Source organism: Rhinopithecus bieti, unplaced genomic scaffold (genome assembly GCF_001698545.2).
Source record: "Rhinopithecus bieti isolate Rb0 unplaced genomic scaffold, ASM169854v2 scaffold_13198, whole genome shotgun sequence".
NCBI lineage: Eukaryota > Metazoa > Chordata > Mammalia > Primates > Cercopithecidae > Rhinopithecus > Rhinopithecus bieti.
In genome coordinates this window covers 29,807-46,098 of record NW_016807324.1, presented here as the reverse complement: position 1 = coordinate 46,098, position 16,292 = coordinate 29,807, and the positions used below count along the sequence as shown (strand labels likewise).

The following is a 16,292-nucleotide window of genomic DNA, read 5'->3' as shown; positions in this document are numbered from 1 at the left end:
CCATAAAAAAAAAAAAGAAAAAAAAAAAAACTGCCCAAGACTGGGTAATTTATAAAGAAAAGACGTTTAATTGACTCAGCTCTGCATGACTGAGGAGGCCTCAGGAAACTTACAACCATGGCAGAAGGGGAAGCAGGCACATCTTACATGGCAACAGGCAAGAGTGCATGTGAAGGAAGCAAAGGAGGAAGAGCCCCCTATAAAATCATCAGATCTCTTGAGAACTCACTCACTATCATGAGAACAGCATCATGGGGAACCACCCCCATGATCCAATCACCTCCCACCAGGTCTCTCCCTTAACACCTGGGGATTACAGGGATTACAATTCAAGGGGAGATTTGGGTGGGGACACAAATCCAAACCATATCAGTGCATCAAGTGCGTAAAAGCCAACCTCAGTCAATGGGACCTTCAGTTTCCCACACCCTAAGGACAAGGCCTGAGCTGCAGGGTCCTCATGCTCCCCAGAGGCACCCTCAGTACTGAAAGAGGTGCCCAGAGCCCTCCACGGATTCTGACCTGGGGACCCCTGCCTCAACAAGCCAGATGCCTCAGCAAATGCTCAGGGCCCTGGATGCCTCAGCAAATGCTCAGGGCCCTGGGTGCAGACAGGGCTCCCCATGGAGCAGCTGTAAGGGCTGGGGGCCTCAGTCTTGGGCCCCACACTGAGCTTCAGAGCTGGGCACCCCCAGCATCCCACACCTTCCACTCCCCTGCTGTAGCTGGGACCTGGCCACTCACCAAGAATCCTGCCCATTTTTAAATGTTTTGTTGTTGTTGAGTTGAAAGAGTTCTTCATAAATAGTGGATACTAGACCATTATCAAATATGTGATTTGCAAGTATTTCCTCCCATTCTGTGAGTTGTCTTTTCACTTTCTTGATAATGGCCTTTGATGCACAAAAGTTCTTAATTTTGATGAAGTGTCATTTATCTACATTTTATTTTGTTGCTTGTGCTTTTAGTGTTATATCTAAGAATCTATTGCCAAGCCCAAGGTCATGATTTCTACATTTTTGTCTAAGAATTTTATAGTTTTAGCTGTTACATTTAGGGCTTTGACACATTTTGATTTAACTTTTATATCTAGTATAAGGTAGGGGTCCAATTTCATTCTTTTTCATGTGGATATCCAGTTTTCCCAGCACATCTGTTGAAGAGACTGCTCTTTCCCTACTTTATGGTCCTAGCAACCTTGTCAAAAATCAATTAACTGCAGATATATAGATTTGTTTCTGCATTCTTAATTTCACTGTTATCTTTGATCTCCTGAGGAAAAAATGGGTTTGCTGATGGTAATGGCCCCTAACCCTCTACAAAGTGCTTTTGCACAATTAATCTTCACTATTACTACCTCATGAGGTAGGTCTCTGTTTAACAGGTGAAGAAACAGGCCAAGAGGGGTCAAGTGACTTGCCCAGAGCCGAGTAGCAGAACTGGGACTAGAGCCCAGATTTGTCAAATGCCAGAGACTTTGCTCTTTCTATTCCATCCCAGCTGCCCCTGACTAACATTTGGATAGCCCTTTCTGGTTCTATGAGTGTTTTAACAGATATTATCTCCTTTGTTTAGTTCATTTAATTTAAAATTAAAAGCAAGTTGTTTTCACCTGTTGGGAGCTTCTTTCACAGTACGGAAGGAGAGCAAGAGAAGTACTGAGCATTATCAAATGTAAATCCTGGGAACTCTATCAAGGACCAGGGCAGAAAAAATGAAAGCAAAGGTCCGGGGAGAGGATCTTTGATTCAAGAGATTAGAGAACACCAGTGGGGGCATAGATAAGGATACCAAGGAGGAATCATTGCCTAGATCACTCTATTAAAATAAGACCATGGTGTAAAAAGTTCAGGAACATCATTCAGGTGAGCCTAAGTACAATCCTTGGCCTACATCCAAGTGTGGTTGGTGACTTGTGATGTGCCTCTCCCTGAGTAGAGTCCCCTGGGTCTGCAGGGAGGCTCAGGGGTGCTGGCTGATGAAAGCCATTTCCAGAGAGTGAGGACAGAAGCCGAGGGCTGTGAGCTGGCAGCCTTCAATGGAATCAGCTAGGAACCACCATTTCCAAAGCTGTGGGATCATGAAAGGAACCCTGACAAGAGGTGCTTGGTGAAAAAGATCTTAAATAAATGTTTGAAGAAGAGTTTGTTGACCAAAGATATGAAGATTTGAGACAAATTTTAAAAGGTGAATATGTCTTTCCATTTTCTCCTAATTGGTATCGCTGGTTTAGAGTAAACTGGAGAGGGAAAAAAAGTAGCATTCTTTCCAAAGTCCACAATCATTGTCTCAGAATAGACTCAGTTCTGTCCAGGCAAGATTGCTTTCACCATTTCCTGTGCTACCTAGTAACCTTTTGTGTTACTGGAGCTCAGAATGCTACTGATCAATAATGGTGGGGGCGGGGAGTTGTCTCACAATGTAAGTCCCAGAATTCTAACAGAAATACACATATACACACACATACACACACACACACAAATGCACACTCCTATATGTGCACACAAATAGAAACAGGGCCCACATTTATTGTAAAATCAGATTTATTGATTTAAAATATAACCAGACCACTATTTTGGGCCATCTCTTTTGCCCCATCCCTGACCAAGTTTTCACTCCATTCCCCTCCCTCTTCTTCCTTCTCTTGTTGGCTTGTCCATTTTCTCTATATCCTCTACCCCCGACTCTCTTCTCTTCAGAGACTTTCCTATACCCATTTAATCTTACTCTCATGTTTCTTCCGTGTTGCCTTCTCTATAATAGTCAACTTCCTTTCAAATATTGTCTAGACCCTTGGCCTTGCTGAACACACAAAAACTTTTATATAGTTTACATTGCATGATTGTTTCTCCACAGTTAGGCTTAATTTATTTAGATAGAAGAGCTGGTTTCATTTTGCAAGAGCTGGAGGGTGTGTTTTTAATTGACAGAATGCCAAGGGAACATGATTTCTGGTACTTCCCGAGGGATAGAATTCCTTTTCAGAATTCTGGTGGAGAGGTAAGGGCATTTCTGAGTGCTCTCCTCTGTAAAGCGAGCCAGCCCTTGGAATGGTCAAGATCTCAGCCCTCTCCCACACATTAAAGAGGCTAACAAACATTTATCTGGCTGTCTGTGAGCTGCATTATAATGACTGAGGTTTGTAGCTCTTCAGACCTCCTAGAGATGTAAACAGTAACCCACTCCAAGGAAGAGAGCAACAGAACTGTGTTGAAACTTGCTGGAAGGGAGTTTCCCCCTGCCAACACCCTAACATGGTTGCCTTTGTGACTGCCAAAGCCTGCCTACACATTTTCATCACTTGAGAGGAAGCTTCTGCTTCTCTGTTAATGTGCTGTAGATATGTTCCAGAAGGAAGACACACTGATTTTTCAGACATCTGTCAATTATACACATGAATGGAGGAGGTATCAATGACATGGAAGATGGAAAAAACATTTACCCCACACCTTGACCCATGTGGCACAAAGCACAGTCCTACGTGGGAACTAATGAGTAGTGGTAACTTCCTTTAGCAGTGCTTTGGCTCTGATGAGAACAGGGCCTCCATTCTGGACAAGATTATGTTTAACCCGTGAAGGGCTACACACACCACCATGTTGTGAAAAGGATATAAAATTATGTCTGCATCGTTTTATTTGCAAAAAAAAAAAAAGGGGGGGATCAATATATTCTTCTTGGTCTTTCATGGCTTCTGTGCACTGCTAGAATTTTGCCTCTACTCTACAGGGCTGATGAGAAATGAATACCCTTCATGTCTTCAGGAGAGCCCCTTAGCAAGGTTGGGATCTCTAAGAATCCTTACAACTTTTACGAACTCTTTGTGATTGAATGCACTCTGTCACAGCAAGAACACTAGCTTGTTCAGCCTTGTCTATTTGATGTTTTGCATTTTGAGTCTTATTTTTTTCTTTTTAATTCTTGTTTTTTAAAATCACACAAATAATTTCAACTTTTCTATAGGTTTAAATGTTTCAAGTTAAAAAGTTTGGGGAAAATGACACAATACAAATTAGTTGTAAACACTTTGACATATATAGTAGAAAGTTAAGAATCCCTATATACCTCCTAATTCTACTACCCTCCCCAGAGATAAATCACAGTTAACAGTTTGCTATGCATCTTTCCAGGTTAATTTCTTTGCATTTACAAACATACATACATGTATAATTTTGGGGTCTTTTTTTAAAACATAAATTGAAATCATGCTATATTAATATAACATAATGGCTTTTAAACCATAAAAATATATCCTGGACAACTTTCCCTAAATAGGTACACATCATTGTTTATCAATAGCTGCATAGTATTCCATAGTACCAAGTTTATTTAACCATTTTCCTAGTGATGACTGTTTATGTTGTTTCTAATTTGTGTTTTTCTACAGAACCCAACTCTCCCAGCACTGAACTGCTCTGTTGAAAATACCCATCCAACAGTTTCTTACTATGCTCATCCCCAAGTGACATCCTACAATACCTACTACCATAGCCCTCCTCACCTGCCACCGTATTCTGCTTATGACTTTCAGGTATGTTTTGGGAGATAAAGAACTCTCTATTACCCTTGCTCTCACTCATGCTCGCTTGTTCTCTCCCTAAATTCAATTACGGAACCTTTCCATTGTCTGCATATGTATGAGGTAGCCATGCATCTCCCTAATGGCCAGAAGCCTGTGGATGCTAGCTTAAGGACTATGTAGGCAGGCAATGATGGCAGAGATGGGCGGGTGGAAACTGCCCAAGAGAAGAAACAGAGAGATGGAAGAAAAAGGGAGAGAGGGAGGTAGGATCAAGGTATCCCAAATTGCCTTGAACCACACCAAGGAGAAGATAAGCTAGTTGGGAAATGGCAGCTCATTAGTACGCTACCATGGACTCCTGTGCAACAGTGGCTTTTTCCATTCGTCTGATATGGGGAGAGGCCTAATCCTGCTACTTAATACAAGGGCATTCTGAGCCACACAAGGGTTTGAATCAAACCTGTAATGAGGAAGAAGTCCCACTCTTTTTCTCCAGGCTTCCTAACTAGGACTACACAGAGCAATACACAGAGTATTTTTATAACACCCCTCCCCTTTTGCCCTGTTATCACGTAGGTCAGAAACAGTGTTACCAAATTTGCACTTTCCCCTTTTCCTTTTGAACTGTGACTACTAGTTGAAAACAGAACCAAANACCAAAAAAGGCACTTAGTTAAAAGGAATTCATTGTATGCAGAACACTGAACTAGACACTTTGGGCAAACAAGTGAAATGGTCCTTTAGGTATGTATAATGATTATAAACCCTTGACCACAGAAGAGCAAGGTTACACTAAAATCTAGTTAATTCAAACTTTAGTGACCAAAGGAAATACCTTTTAAGGAAGGGAAACTCATAATAAATTTGCTTCTATTGATCAAGAGACCATGAATGTTCCGTGGGGACATAAAATTATGACTATCTGGGGGTACTTCCAATTAATCAGCCAGTCTGGCAATACTAAGCCGTTGGGCAACCTAATTGGAACTTCAGTTTGGCAAAATAATTGAAACTTAAAAATCTGATTAAGTTGAATAAAGTGTCGTTGTGTTTGGTTTAGATACCGTTCAGAGAGGTCTGTGGTTCTATAATGCAATAATAATACATATAGTGTGAACATGCACTTGTTCACTTGTATAAAATATAGTGCTACTTCAAAAAGGTATCCATTAACCCATTTATGCCAGAGGTTGCAGATTTTTTTGTGTGATAAATCAGACTTCAGCGATGACCTTGAGCAGGAGGATATAAATAACTCCCACAAGCTTAGTGTTCCAGTAATGGGACACTAGGCATAAATGGGTTAAAGCTTAGAAAATAAAATGATAAAATTCGTTCTAAAGCCTACTGTGTACACAGGTAGACAACCCAGGTAACTTGTTACCCAAATTGGTGGTATAGATTGGAAAACAAAAGTATGTTCAAGAAGGGAATAATTTCAATAGTGACTGAGGCAACAAGGAATTCTTTAAAAGAATGCAGGGATGTTGAAGCTGAAACAAGGAGGGTCATCATTCTCTTGGGGTCCCTATAATAAAAAATCATCCTGAAATAGAGGAGCCACACATGGGTCTAGCCCAAGAGGCCTCCTCTACTTTTATATCAAAGTAAATTACATTGATTTCAGGAATTTGCACTTTATAATGAACCCTTTAAGTAGGGACAATAATACATCTGGTGATGGTTACCACAAATTATAAGATAGAAAACCTCTCTTTTGGGTGTGGAGCCATCATTCCTCATTCAAATCCTACCCAGAAATGAAAGCAAGATTGAGAATGCCAACAGTGACTTGGATTGTTGGTTTCAGTTCAATGAATGTTTACTCTGTGTTCCATGTGCCACACATTGAGCCAGGAGCTGTGGAAATAGAAATTAAATGAGACAGCCCCTGCATTAGTCTAGGGACTTGGGGGTGGAGGGTCAGGGGATAGCAGTGGGGACAAAAAGTAAAGAAAACATTACCCAGAATGCTATGGAAACCGTATACCTAACCCAAAGAAGGGATCCAGATTTAGCCACTTAGTCCAAACCTAGTAGCAGGGACTTCAGGGATTGTAGAAGCCTCTCCATTTTTTTTNCCCAGTCTCTCCTCACTGCATCCTCTGCCTCCCGGGTTCAAGTGATTCTCCTGCCTCAGCCTCCCAAGTAGTTAGGACTACAGGCACGCCACCAGGCCCAGCTAATTTTTGTACCTTTTGTAGAAACGGGGTTTCACCATGTTGGTCAAGCTGGTCTCGAACTCCTGACCTCGTGATTCACCCACTTCGGCCTCCCAAAGTGCTGGGATTACAGGCATGAGCCACCACGCCTGGCCCACCCTTACTTTTTAATAACAGCTACTATTCACTGAGTACTTACTATGTACTAAGCATTGTGCTAAGTGCTTTATCTATATCATCATTCAGTCATTTACCTCTTTGAGAGAAGTACTCTTGTAATTGCCATTTTTAAGATAAGATGACTGAATCGTGGAGAGATTAAGTGACTTCACCAAAGTCACAGAGGTGGTAAGTGAAAGAGCAAGGATTTATGTCTAGGACTATCTGATTCCAGAGATTGGGTTGGGGGATTTTTGAAGTTGTGAATCTAATTGGAGCACAGATCTTTTCCCCAGTTAATTTTGGGATATTTATACTTTCTACTGGTTTAAATCGTGAGCTTCCTACTCATGGTCCTCAGAAAGGGTCTCTTTACTCTTTTTTATTAAATTATTAAATTGATCCCCACTGAAAAAGGATTCCCTTCCTTCATGCATTCCTCAGGGGGAATTCAGGGGCTGCTTGGACACTTTTTATATGTCTCCCACTTCTTTCCCAAGGCTCAAGATGTCTTTAGTATTTCCTGTTTGAAGACCTTATAATTGTATAGCCTAGGTCTTGAGAGGGTAAGATTTTAAGTGATTTCTCTCTAGAACTTAAATGGTTTCATTTTAGTATTTTAGTTTAGCTTTATTTTGCTCACCAAGTTTCATTCCCTTATAGTTTCATAGGCAAAAATACCATTCTTTACATAAGAAAGTCAGTCAGGCACGGTGGCTCATGCCTGTAATCCCAGCATTCTGGGAGGCCAAGGCGGGCAGATCACCTGAGGTCAGGAGTTCGAGATCAGCCTGACCGACATAGAGAAACCCCATCTCTACTAAAAATACAAAATTAGACAGGCATGGTGGCGCATGCCTGTAATCACAGCTACTCAAGAGGCTGAGGCAAGAGAATCACTTGAACCCAGGAGGTGCAGGTTGCGGTGAGCCGAGATCACGCCACTGCACTCCAGCCTGGGCAACAAGAGAGAAACTCCGTCTCAAAAAAAAAAAAAAGTCAAGAGGCCAAGAAACATCTGCTTATATTCCCAGATAAATAAAAAACAGTCAGCAAATGCACTCCAGATCTGACAATAAAACCACCTGAAGCACAGACCCACCCCCAAAAGGCCAGAGCTCCCTCATGTACTTCTGATTGTAAAATGACCTAAGTTACAGCCAGAAAATGGGCCTTTCTAGACTTTCTTCTGAACGACTTCCTATTTTTGGTTATTTCCAAGTAGGACTATTTCTGTGTCTTTGGGTTTGGTGATTTCAACTTCCTTTTGACCCTGAGGCTAATAGAAGGATGAGGAAAAAAAGACTTATAATATTTTGTTTTAACCCCTCAAAGTCATACCCTTATTGGGTAGCTGTCCAGTGAGGCAGCTTGGGAAACACTTCTTGTGGTCAGACATGAGTAAGGATTTGGGTCTGATCAGCTGGCCCTGAGGAAGTTTTGAGTGCTGAGCTTAGAGAAACTGGATTCTTTCAAGCACTGGGCTCCAGGGTGTCCTTGATTCTCAGGAACTCCTCATACTCCAAAGCAGGAAGGATATAAGCTGAGACTATCTTTGCCTCCTTGCTCATCTACCAACACTCATTTCTCTTGTCCTTTGCACTATTTCCCCACCACCCCTTCAGCTTTAGCCAAGTAGTCCAAAATCTGTAGGGTACAAAGCATCAGTTTTTACTTCTGCTGGGAAATTAAACCCAGCTATTTATAAACCCCTCAAGGTTCCCAGCAATATTTCCCAGTCTGGCATACTGGGCCAGTACCCCTACTTTACTCTAACCATGGAATGGTCCCTTTCCCATTCATTTGGTGACCTGCCAAGTTTAAGCTTAAAACAAAAGTCTCAACCTATGCAATTCAAAGGTGCCTCTGTTTTGCTTTATTAAATCACGAGGGTACACTAGGTTTCACCCTAGCCACTAAAAGTTACTCATTATAAATTGGGCCCATTTAATAAAAGGATTGCTTTGATCCTAGGAGGGTACAGTTTATGGCACAGGTTGCTGAGAGCCTTAGAAAGCTGTTGTTGCTATCACTCAACTTTTTCTTCCCCCCACCACCCGCCCTACGCCCCGCTGTCAAGTCTTTCCTTTCTTCCCTTCCTTTCCCTTGTTCCTGACTCACCCCTTTTTAAAAAATCTTTCTTTTATCCACTGTTCTCTCCATCTGCCCAGGCTTTGCTTCTGGGGGCAGAACAGAGAGGGAATGCACAGTACCAACAGATGCTGGATTTTACCCTTGGGATACAGTGTCTTTAGTAATTATCACCAGCCAGTTCCCGGGCCCTTTGTGAAGTCACTGTCCCACAAGGTTCCTGAAGAGAGAAGCATGCCCTGATGGAAATGCACTTGATCTTGAAGAGTGTGGGTCAGCCATCAGGCAGGCAGGAGCCAGGCTAAGGTGGAAGAGGAAAGCCGTCTGTGTCCCTCAAAGGGTGGTGCTCCTCTTTGAGCACCATCAGCCTGTTGGCCACCCCAGCCTCTAAGAAGCAGCTCAGAAAGCTGGAGCTGACTAGGCCCAGCAGTAGGCTGTTTAGATGCTCTTTATGCTTGGTGGTGCATAAGGATTCAAAGCTCTGTTCTCCTGAGCTGTCCACAGCATTATTAAAGTCACACTCTCAGGCAGGAACCAGAATACACCAGGCCAACTCCCCAGCTGCAACAAAGCCAAATCTTTCCCAAGGTGCCTGCCTGTTGCTAGGAAACTATGCAGTGGTACTGTGGGCCTTTTCCCCCACTAAACCCCAAGGGTGTGTGGACTGCAGCCAGTTAGCTCTCTAGCTCTGCCAGGAACCCTTCAATTTTATCCTTAAGACTCCCAGCATCCTCAAAGGGAAGTGAGAATCATGCCCCCCTCCCCCCCATACTTCTCAAACACAAAACTGAGAAGTGAAAACCCAAGGGCCGTTGTACCACCCCCTTTTATTATCAAAGTGTACAACTGCCACCCACAGCAGCTGCTGCCCACAGAAGCCTTTTAATGCCTCTCAGGACAGAACTGCCTTTAGCTTCACTTCAGGAAACTTGCCTCTCCCTTCTGTGGCTGGGAACACCTAAAACTGGCCTGCTGCCTCTCATGTCATCTCTGTAGTGGGATTTAGAGAGGCAGTGAGTGCCACATGCACAGGCACAGAGATTCTTTGCCCTGGTGGGTTTTTGTTTCCCTCTCTGGTTAAGAAGAGAGAGTTCTTAGTTGAGGAAAGCAATAGAACAGGAGGGAGGGAGAGGAGGAGGAAGGGAGAGTTTGAAGGGTACAAGATGGAAAATCAGGAAATCACTATACTGATGTTTTAACAAAGGGTGTCTTCTTGGAGGGAGGAGAAAAAATGAGTTTTTAGGAAGGAATCTAGATTGTCTTGAGTCCACTGCCTCAGGTTGTTTTGCCTTTAAGGGCTCTCCAGGTTCTATGACCCTGCCATTTCTTCACTCAGAGTGAAATAATGCATGGGATTTGGGAGGCAGGGGATGATGGCAGCTATCATCTCTTCTCAGTCTTAACATTATGTGGTAAGGAAAATATTTCTGTGTCTCAAGCAAGGCTTAGAAATCTGGACACAGGTTTGTTTATTTATTTATTGTTTTCGAGATGGAGTCTCACTCTGTCGCCCAAACTGGAGTGCAGTGGCATGATCTCGGCTCACTGGAACCTCTGCCTCCCAGGTTCAAGTGACTCTCATGCCTCAGCCTCCTGAGTAGCCGGGATTGCAGGCACCCACCACCACACCCAGCTAATTTTTGTATTTTTAGTAGAGATGGGGTTTTGCCATGTTGGCCAGGCTGGTCTCGAACTCCTGACCTCAGGTGATCCACCCACCTCGGCCTCCCAAAGTGCTGGGATTACAGGCCTGAGCCACCACGCCCAGCCTAGGTTTTATTTTTTAAAAGCATGCCAAGTTCATCTACTATGCTCCTGAAATTGTATTCACTCATTCAATATTTATTGAGCACCTATTACATGGCAAGTACTGTTCTGAGCTCTGGAGGATACAGCAACAAACACAACAGGCCAACTCTCCTTCAGCAGGGAACTCACTAGGGTCAAGGATATACATAGGCCAGGGAGAGAAAGGGGAAAATGACTCTTGCCAATTCACTGCATATTTTAAAAACTTCATTTCCATTCCTTTCCCAAAGACTAACAACCTTTCCCAAAGTAAGACAACACAAAATAAAACTGAATACTCAGTGTCTCTGCAACCTGACACACTGGTCCTCATTCTCACCTCCATGACTTTGTTACTCTTTGCTCTCCAGCCTACTGTGCACTTGGGGATGAGAGGGCAGCAGTTAAGGTGGAGTAGAAAATGTTGGACTTGGAGTCAGAAGACTCCAGATCCAAACAAGCTATTTAACCTCTCTGACCTTAGTTTCCTGTCTATGAGAGGGGCTCCTGACTACTGTACTACCTCTCTGGGATATACTCTTTTAGCAAAGACTTTCCCAGGGATCAATGGCTTAACCTCATTAAATGTTCTCAAGGTCAAAAATTACCTTTTTGAAGACTAGTTGGGATGTTGTTGCCATAGCTTAAGGGAAAGGTATTGGAGGCTTGAGTTATAAATGTAGAAAAGGTAGTGATGAATCCAAGAGACAACACAGAAGTAGAAGCAACAGGATTTGGTGATTGATTGGATGTTTTCTTTTTATCACACAGCATTCCAGTGTCTTTCCATCCTCCCCTCCCTCTGGACTTTCTGATGAGCCCCAGTCTGCCTCTCCCTCACCCAGCTACATGTGGTCCTCAAGTGCACCGCCCCGTTACTCTCCACCCTACTATCCACCTTTTGAAAAGCCACCACCTTACAGTCCCTAAAGAGGAATGCCTGCTGGCTATTGAGATTATTGTGGCTTTTGTATTTCTGCTTCAGTGGAAATGTGTAAGGTACAAAATTTAAAGTGTGACTTTTATGCATAAAGTTTTACAATGGCCTGCCAGGCTAGGGAAAGATAGGGATGAAGCTTATTCATTATTAGTGCAGAGCAGGGGTGGCTAGGCTGAACCCAGCACAGAAGAAGGGCAGCTCACACTCTCTAAGCAAGGCTGGGGAGCCAGCCCAGCAAGAAGCTTGTCGTGTTTGGACCTGCATTACCCTATGCTCCACCTCTGTATTCAGCAGAAGTGTGGTTGCCATCTGTTTCACTTTATGTAAAGAAGTGTTGTCCTCAGGCCCTTGGCAGATTGCCACCCCAGCACCTAGGTTGAAGCACCCGACTTATAGGTCCTATCTTTCCCTACCACTAAAGTCAGTCCCTAAGGACAATTTCCCAGCTGATGGGGCTACACAGTAGTTCCAATACAGAGAGTTCTGGCTAAGATTTTGTTTGCTTGTGTCTGGATGTTGAAAAAGGCTGCCCATCTCTCTTACTCCTTTCTTCTCTGTGAGTATTGTAAAAATGGCTGTTGTGATCACTCAGCTCAGCTTTTGTTATCGGTACCTCCTAAAGGGAAAAGTGCAATATTCTTGCATCTTGAGTAGTGGGGAACAGGATGTATTGTTCCGGAAACACTGAAATACACAGCAACATGTGAGATGCTTTAAGTAGATCACTTAGGAGACAGTGGTTCTACTACATGTTGCATTATTACAAAATACATTTGCTACAGGAGATATAAATCTTATGGTTGTAATTAAGAGTTTAAAAATGTTATAAATTAGGTTCTTGGGTCGTGATATGAATTGTTACTAATCTTTGTGACTATTTAATCTTCAGATATTGTGCTTAACTCCAGCAATCCGCACGTATCCTGCACCCCACCCCAAAAGACTCATCTGTATTTTAATACCACTGGTCTTACTGGTCCTTTTTTCTGTTGAGACCAGTCATGACAGCATTCAAGATTATGAAAGTGTTACAATGCCGCTTCAAGTCTGCAAAACCTCAAACGTAGCCAACTTGACAAATACTTAAGTGTTATGGTAGATTTAAAATCCATCTGGCACACCGTGGTAGGTTATTTGTACAGTTCTTTTAATTACACATAGCTTTAAACCATCAACCTGATGAGTTTAAAACACTTTTGCACCCATGCCTTCACTTCAGAATGAACACCTTCATTGTGATCTTATGTTAACCTGAGAATTGATTTAAAGGAAGATTGATAATCCTAAACTTTATAACGTAAAAAATACAGGGGCTACAGGAGGGTACCTAATTAGACAGTTCTCCAAACACAGAACACACACTAGAAAAATTTCCGGCCAATTTTGCTACCTCCCAACTTAATGGATAGAGGTAGGAGACGAATGCTGGTGCTCCCATCTACCTTGTAGACACCCAGCCATCAAGAATCAAGGCACAGGAAGTGCACTCTCTCATTATTAACAGTAATGTTTGCAAGATATCCAGTTTAACTTTCAGCATCATGAATGTTATCTTATCCAGATTTTGAATCTGAAAAACTATAATCCTTTTGTGTTATACAAAATTACTATGATTTTTTACAGTTCTGAGCATATTAAAATTCTACTGGATTTCAAAGAGACTAATACCCAATTGACTTACTAAACAAATATCAACTTGTAATACTCAATGAATTTTTTTGCCATTTACACTTGACCATTTGCTTTAGTGAATGTCTTTAATTTTTTAAAGGCACCATTACACAGTATATCCTATATTTATCACATTTCTTAAAGTGTTAAGATTCTATGGCTCATTTCTATGTATTTTTCTTACTTTACAAAATAACCTGAAACAGTATAGATTTTGTAACACTTAATTTGAGCAGCTTTTATTACATTGGATTATATAAAGTGCATGTTACCTTAGAAAAATTAATATTTGCTGCTTTACTCTTTTGCAAAACATTTGCTGTAATGAAGGGATTTGTATTTCCAATATGTATCTTGACCGCATTTTGTAACATTTACTGCTTTATTCCTAATTCTGCTTTAAAGTATTGAACTGGGCATGAAACATTAAAATATTAATCCAGAACCTGTATAAACTGGATGTTGCTTAAAATCTGTATCACTGCCATGTTGAAAGCTCAGACTGCTTTTGTGATGTTTCAAATGAATAAAACTATCCTCCTTATCCACTTGTGTCAAGGTAGCTATAAAAGTACAGCAAATGCTCTAAAGCAACTGACAGCAGCTGACTCACTTTTGACTATTAGGGTTCAAGATAAAAGGGGACATGATTAACCAACATATAAAACCTAATGGGAAATTCTGCCACGCTGTCATCAGAAATACAGCTCCAGTCTCCTGCTACAAAATTGAAAATATAAAACCCATATAATTTCTGAAAGACAATCTTGTAAAACACGCACTCAAACATCAGAATTAAATCATTTTATTTTTGCCACAAGAAGCTCTAAGAACTAATATCAGGCCATGGTTAATGAAAAGTAGAACTTAAAGTCATGACAGGGAAGATTGTACAAGTGTGAACATTACAGTACTGGGAGGAATGAACAAGGTTTCATATGGTTGACCAGCCAGAAAGCCAGTGCTGTTAAGTTAGCATTTAATTCTTTAGAATATGCATGCCTTGACAATACAAAATACCTTGATCAATGTTTACCATTTTTTATCTTTTGGTACAATGGGGAAAATGTGGCATTATTTCTTCATAGTGGTCGTGTGTGGGGGATCATTACCACCAAAATCATAATAATCATTTAAAGTATATTTTAAAGTTAGTCTTGCAAGACTGTTATGGCATTTTAAAATTTCTGTAGTTTAAGCATTTTCATTTTGTCATATCTCTTAACAAATTACTATTTCAAGTAGTTCCTATCCAGAATATTTACAGGTAATTTAGCATCGGAGCAAATCTGAAGCTAACTTCAAAGACAAAAAGGAAGTTCAAGAGCCAGAGAGCTAAGTATAAGATAGAAAAACCACATGGTAATTTTAAACAGCATCTTGCTACAGATTTCCAATCCAATAAACACCAGGAATGAAGGACTTTTGCCCCAAAGAAGTATTTCACATGAGCTGCGAACTTTGGATATGGAAACTTATAGAAAAACTGAAGACCCTGAGACACATGCAAGTAAGAGTCTTCTGGCAAAAATACAATTTAATTTTCCAGTTTCTCTCCTCCCAAAAAAACTCCAGAAGATACCTTTAGTAGGCACAGAGTTTAAATGTCATATTCAGAATTTACAGAGCACAGCAGCAGCAAATAATTACATCCCTATTATTCAGAATGGATAGTTTTCCATTATAGAATTAGTTCCTGGTTTGTCATAATAGGCTTGTAGAAACTGCCAAGTTTTATTATGACAAACTAATTGACCTAGCAGTTGAGTCTGAAAGATCTGGAAGCTCTGCCGGCATCCGTATCATTCACATTGGTAGAAGTAATTATGTCTAACTGGTGAAATAGCATTAATGAAACTCAAACAAATTTTCACTGAGAACATTTCAGAGTGCATACTATAGTCAAAGAGTGATGTTATCAATATCTACACAAAAAAGAAACAGATATGGTGATTCCAGAGATCACAGTCTTAAGTTATAAGGTAATTTCAAATTTCCCAGGGGTTAGTTTACAAATGGTTTGAAGGTCTAGACTTACAGAACAGAAAACAGGTAAATGCACATCACTCTACCCCTTGGCAAGCAAAGGATTTTTTTCTTGTATTATTGCATGTACTGATGCCTGATACCCTCAGCTACCAACTTAAGAAACACTGAAACCACTACCTTCAAATCCAGCTTACTGTCAGAAGAACGATGTATACATGAGAAATTATGATTAAAGCTTTAAGTTCAAAGTCAAGAAATAGACTATTTTTTAAAATACATGGTAAGGAGAAAGAAAATATCTACGTTGGACTAAGAAATACTTAAGCAAGGTTACAAATGACTAATAACTATGCACAACAATCTTTTCCAGTATCAATTTTTTCCTTTGCAAAAAAACAAAAAATCATTTACAGACGTTCAACAATTCTGTTATAAATGCTAGGCTATGGTATGTTCCAACCTGCTTCCTTTTAGTACTAGCACATTTTAGTACTAGCACTTCAGTAAGTGTTAACTTTATTTTCTAAGTGTTTAAATATGTGTCATTTTAAAAAAAAAGAAAAGTGGTATTTATTGTTGTCAAGAAAAATGGGAACTGACAAGCCTATATAACATTCCTTATGTAGTTTCTGATTGCTATAATATTGCAGCAATTTGCAGATGGAATAAAACTTATTTTAGAAGGGGTAAAAACCTAACAAATCTTGCTGAAAGGAAAATACTAGATCACTGATTCAACTATTTCAAATAAAGACTTCCTATTGGAGATTCTACATAATATGAACATTTAAAAATATATGCCAGTAGCCTCCCACCCAAAATATGTAAAGTCTCACCCATGGAATCTATCATTTACAAGGATTTATACATAAAGATTCATTTGGTGGCTTTCAGATTCAAAATTTGAAAATTTTCATGGGAATATTTTTAACCATAAGAAGCAAAAAGGAAATCTTCATTCCATTCTCTA

At 40.7% G+C, this 16,292-nt stretch overlaps 1 protein-coding gene across 2 annotated transcripts in view; it reads left to right on the top strand.

Annotated features, from left to right (window-relative positions):
- The window catches only part of TMEM255A (transmembrane protein 255A), a 41,272-nt gene extending 26,502 nt beyond the window's left edge, over nucleotides 1-14,770 (top strand). Inside the window, exons 5-7 of one of the 2 annotated variants that reach the window (XR_001887210.1) lie at nucleotides 4,388-4,531; nucleotides 11,494-11,721; nucleotides 12,552-12,620. Coding sequence is in view for 1 of the 2 variants with exons in the window: in XM_017881339.1 (XP_017736828.1) it covers nucleotides 4,388-4,531; nucleotides 11,494-11,652 (303 nt within the window). In the remaining variant the exon portion in view is untranslated. Of the gene's footprint in view, nucleotides 1-4,387; nucleotides 4,532-11,493 lie in introns of both variants that reach the window. The other variant, XM_017881339.1, reaches the window with a different exon arrangement.
- Nucleotides 14,771-16,292: the final 1,522 nt, after the last annotated feature.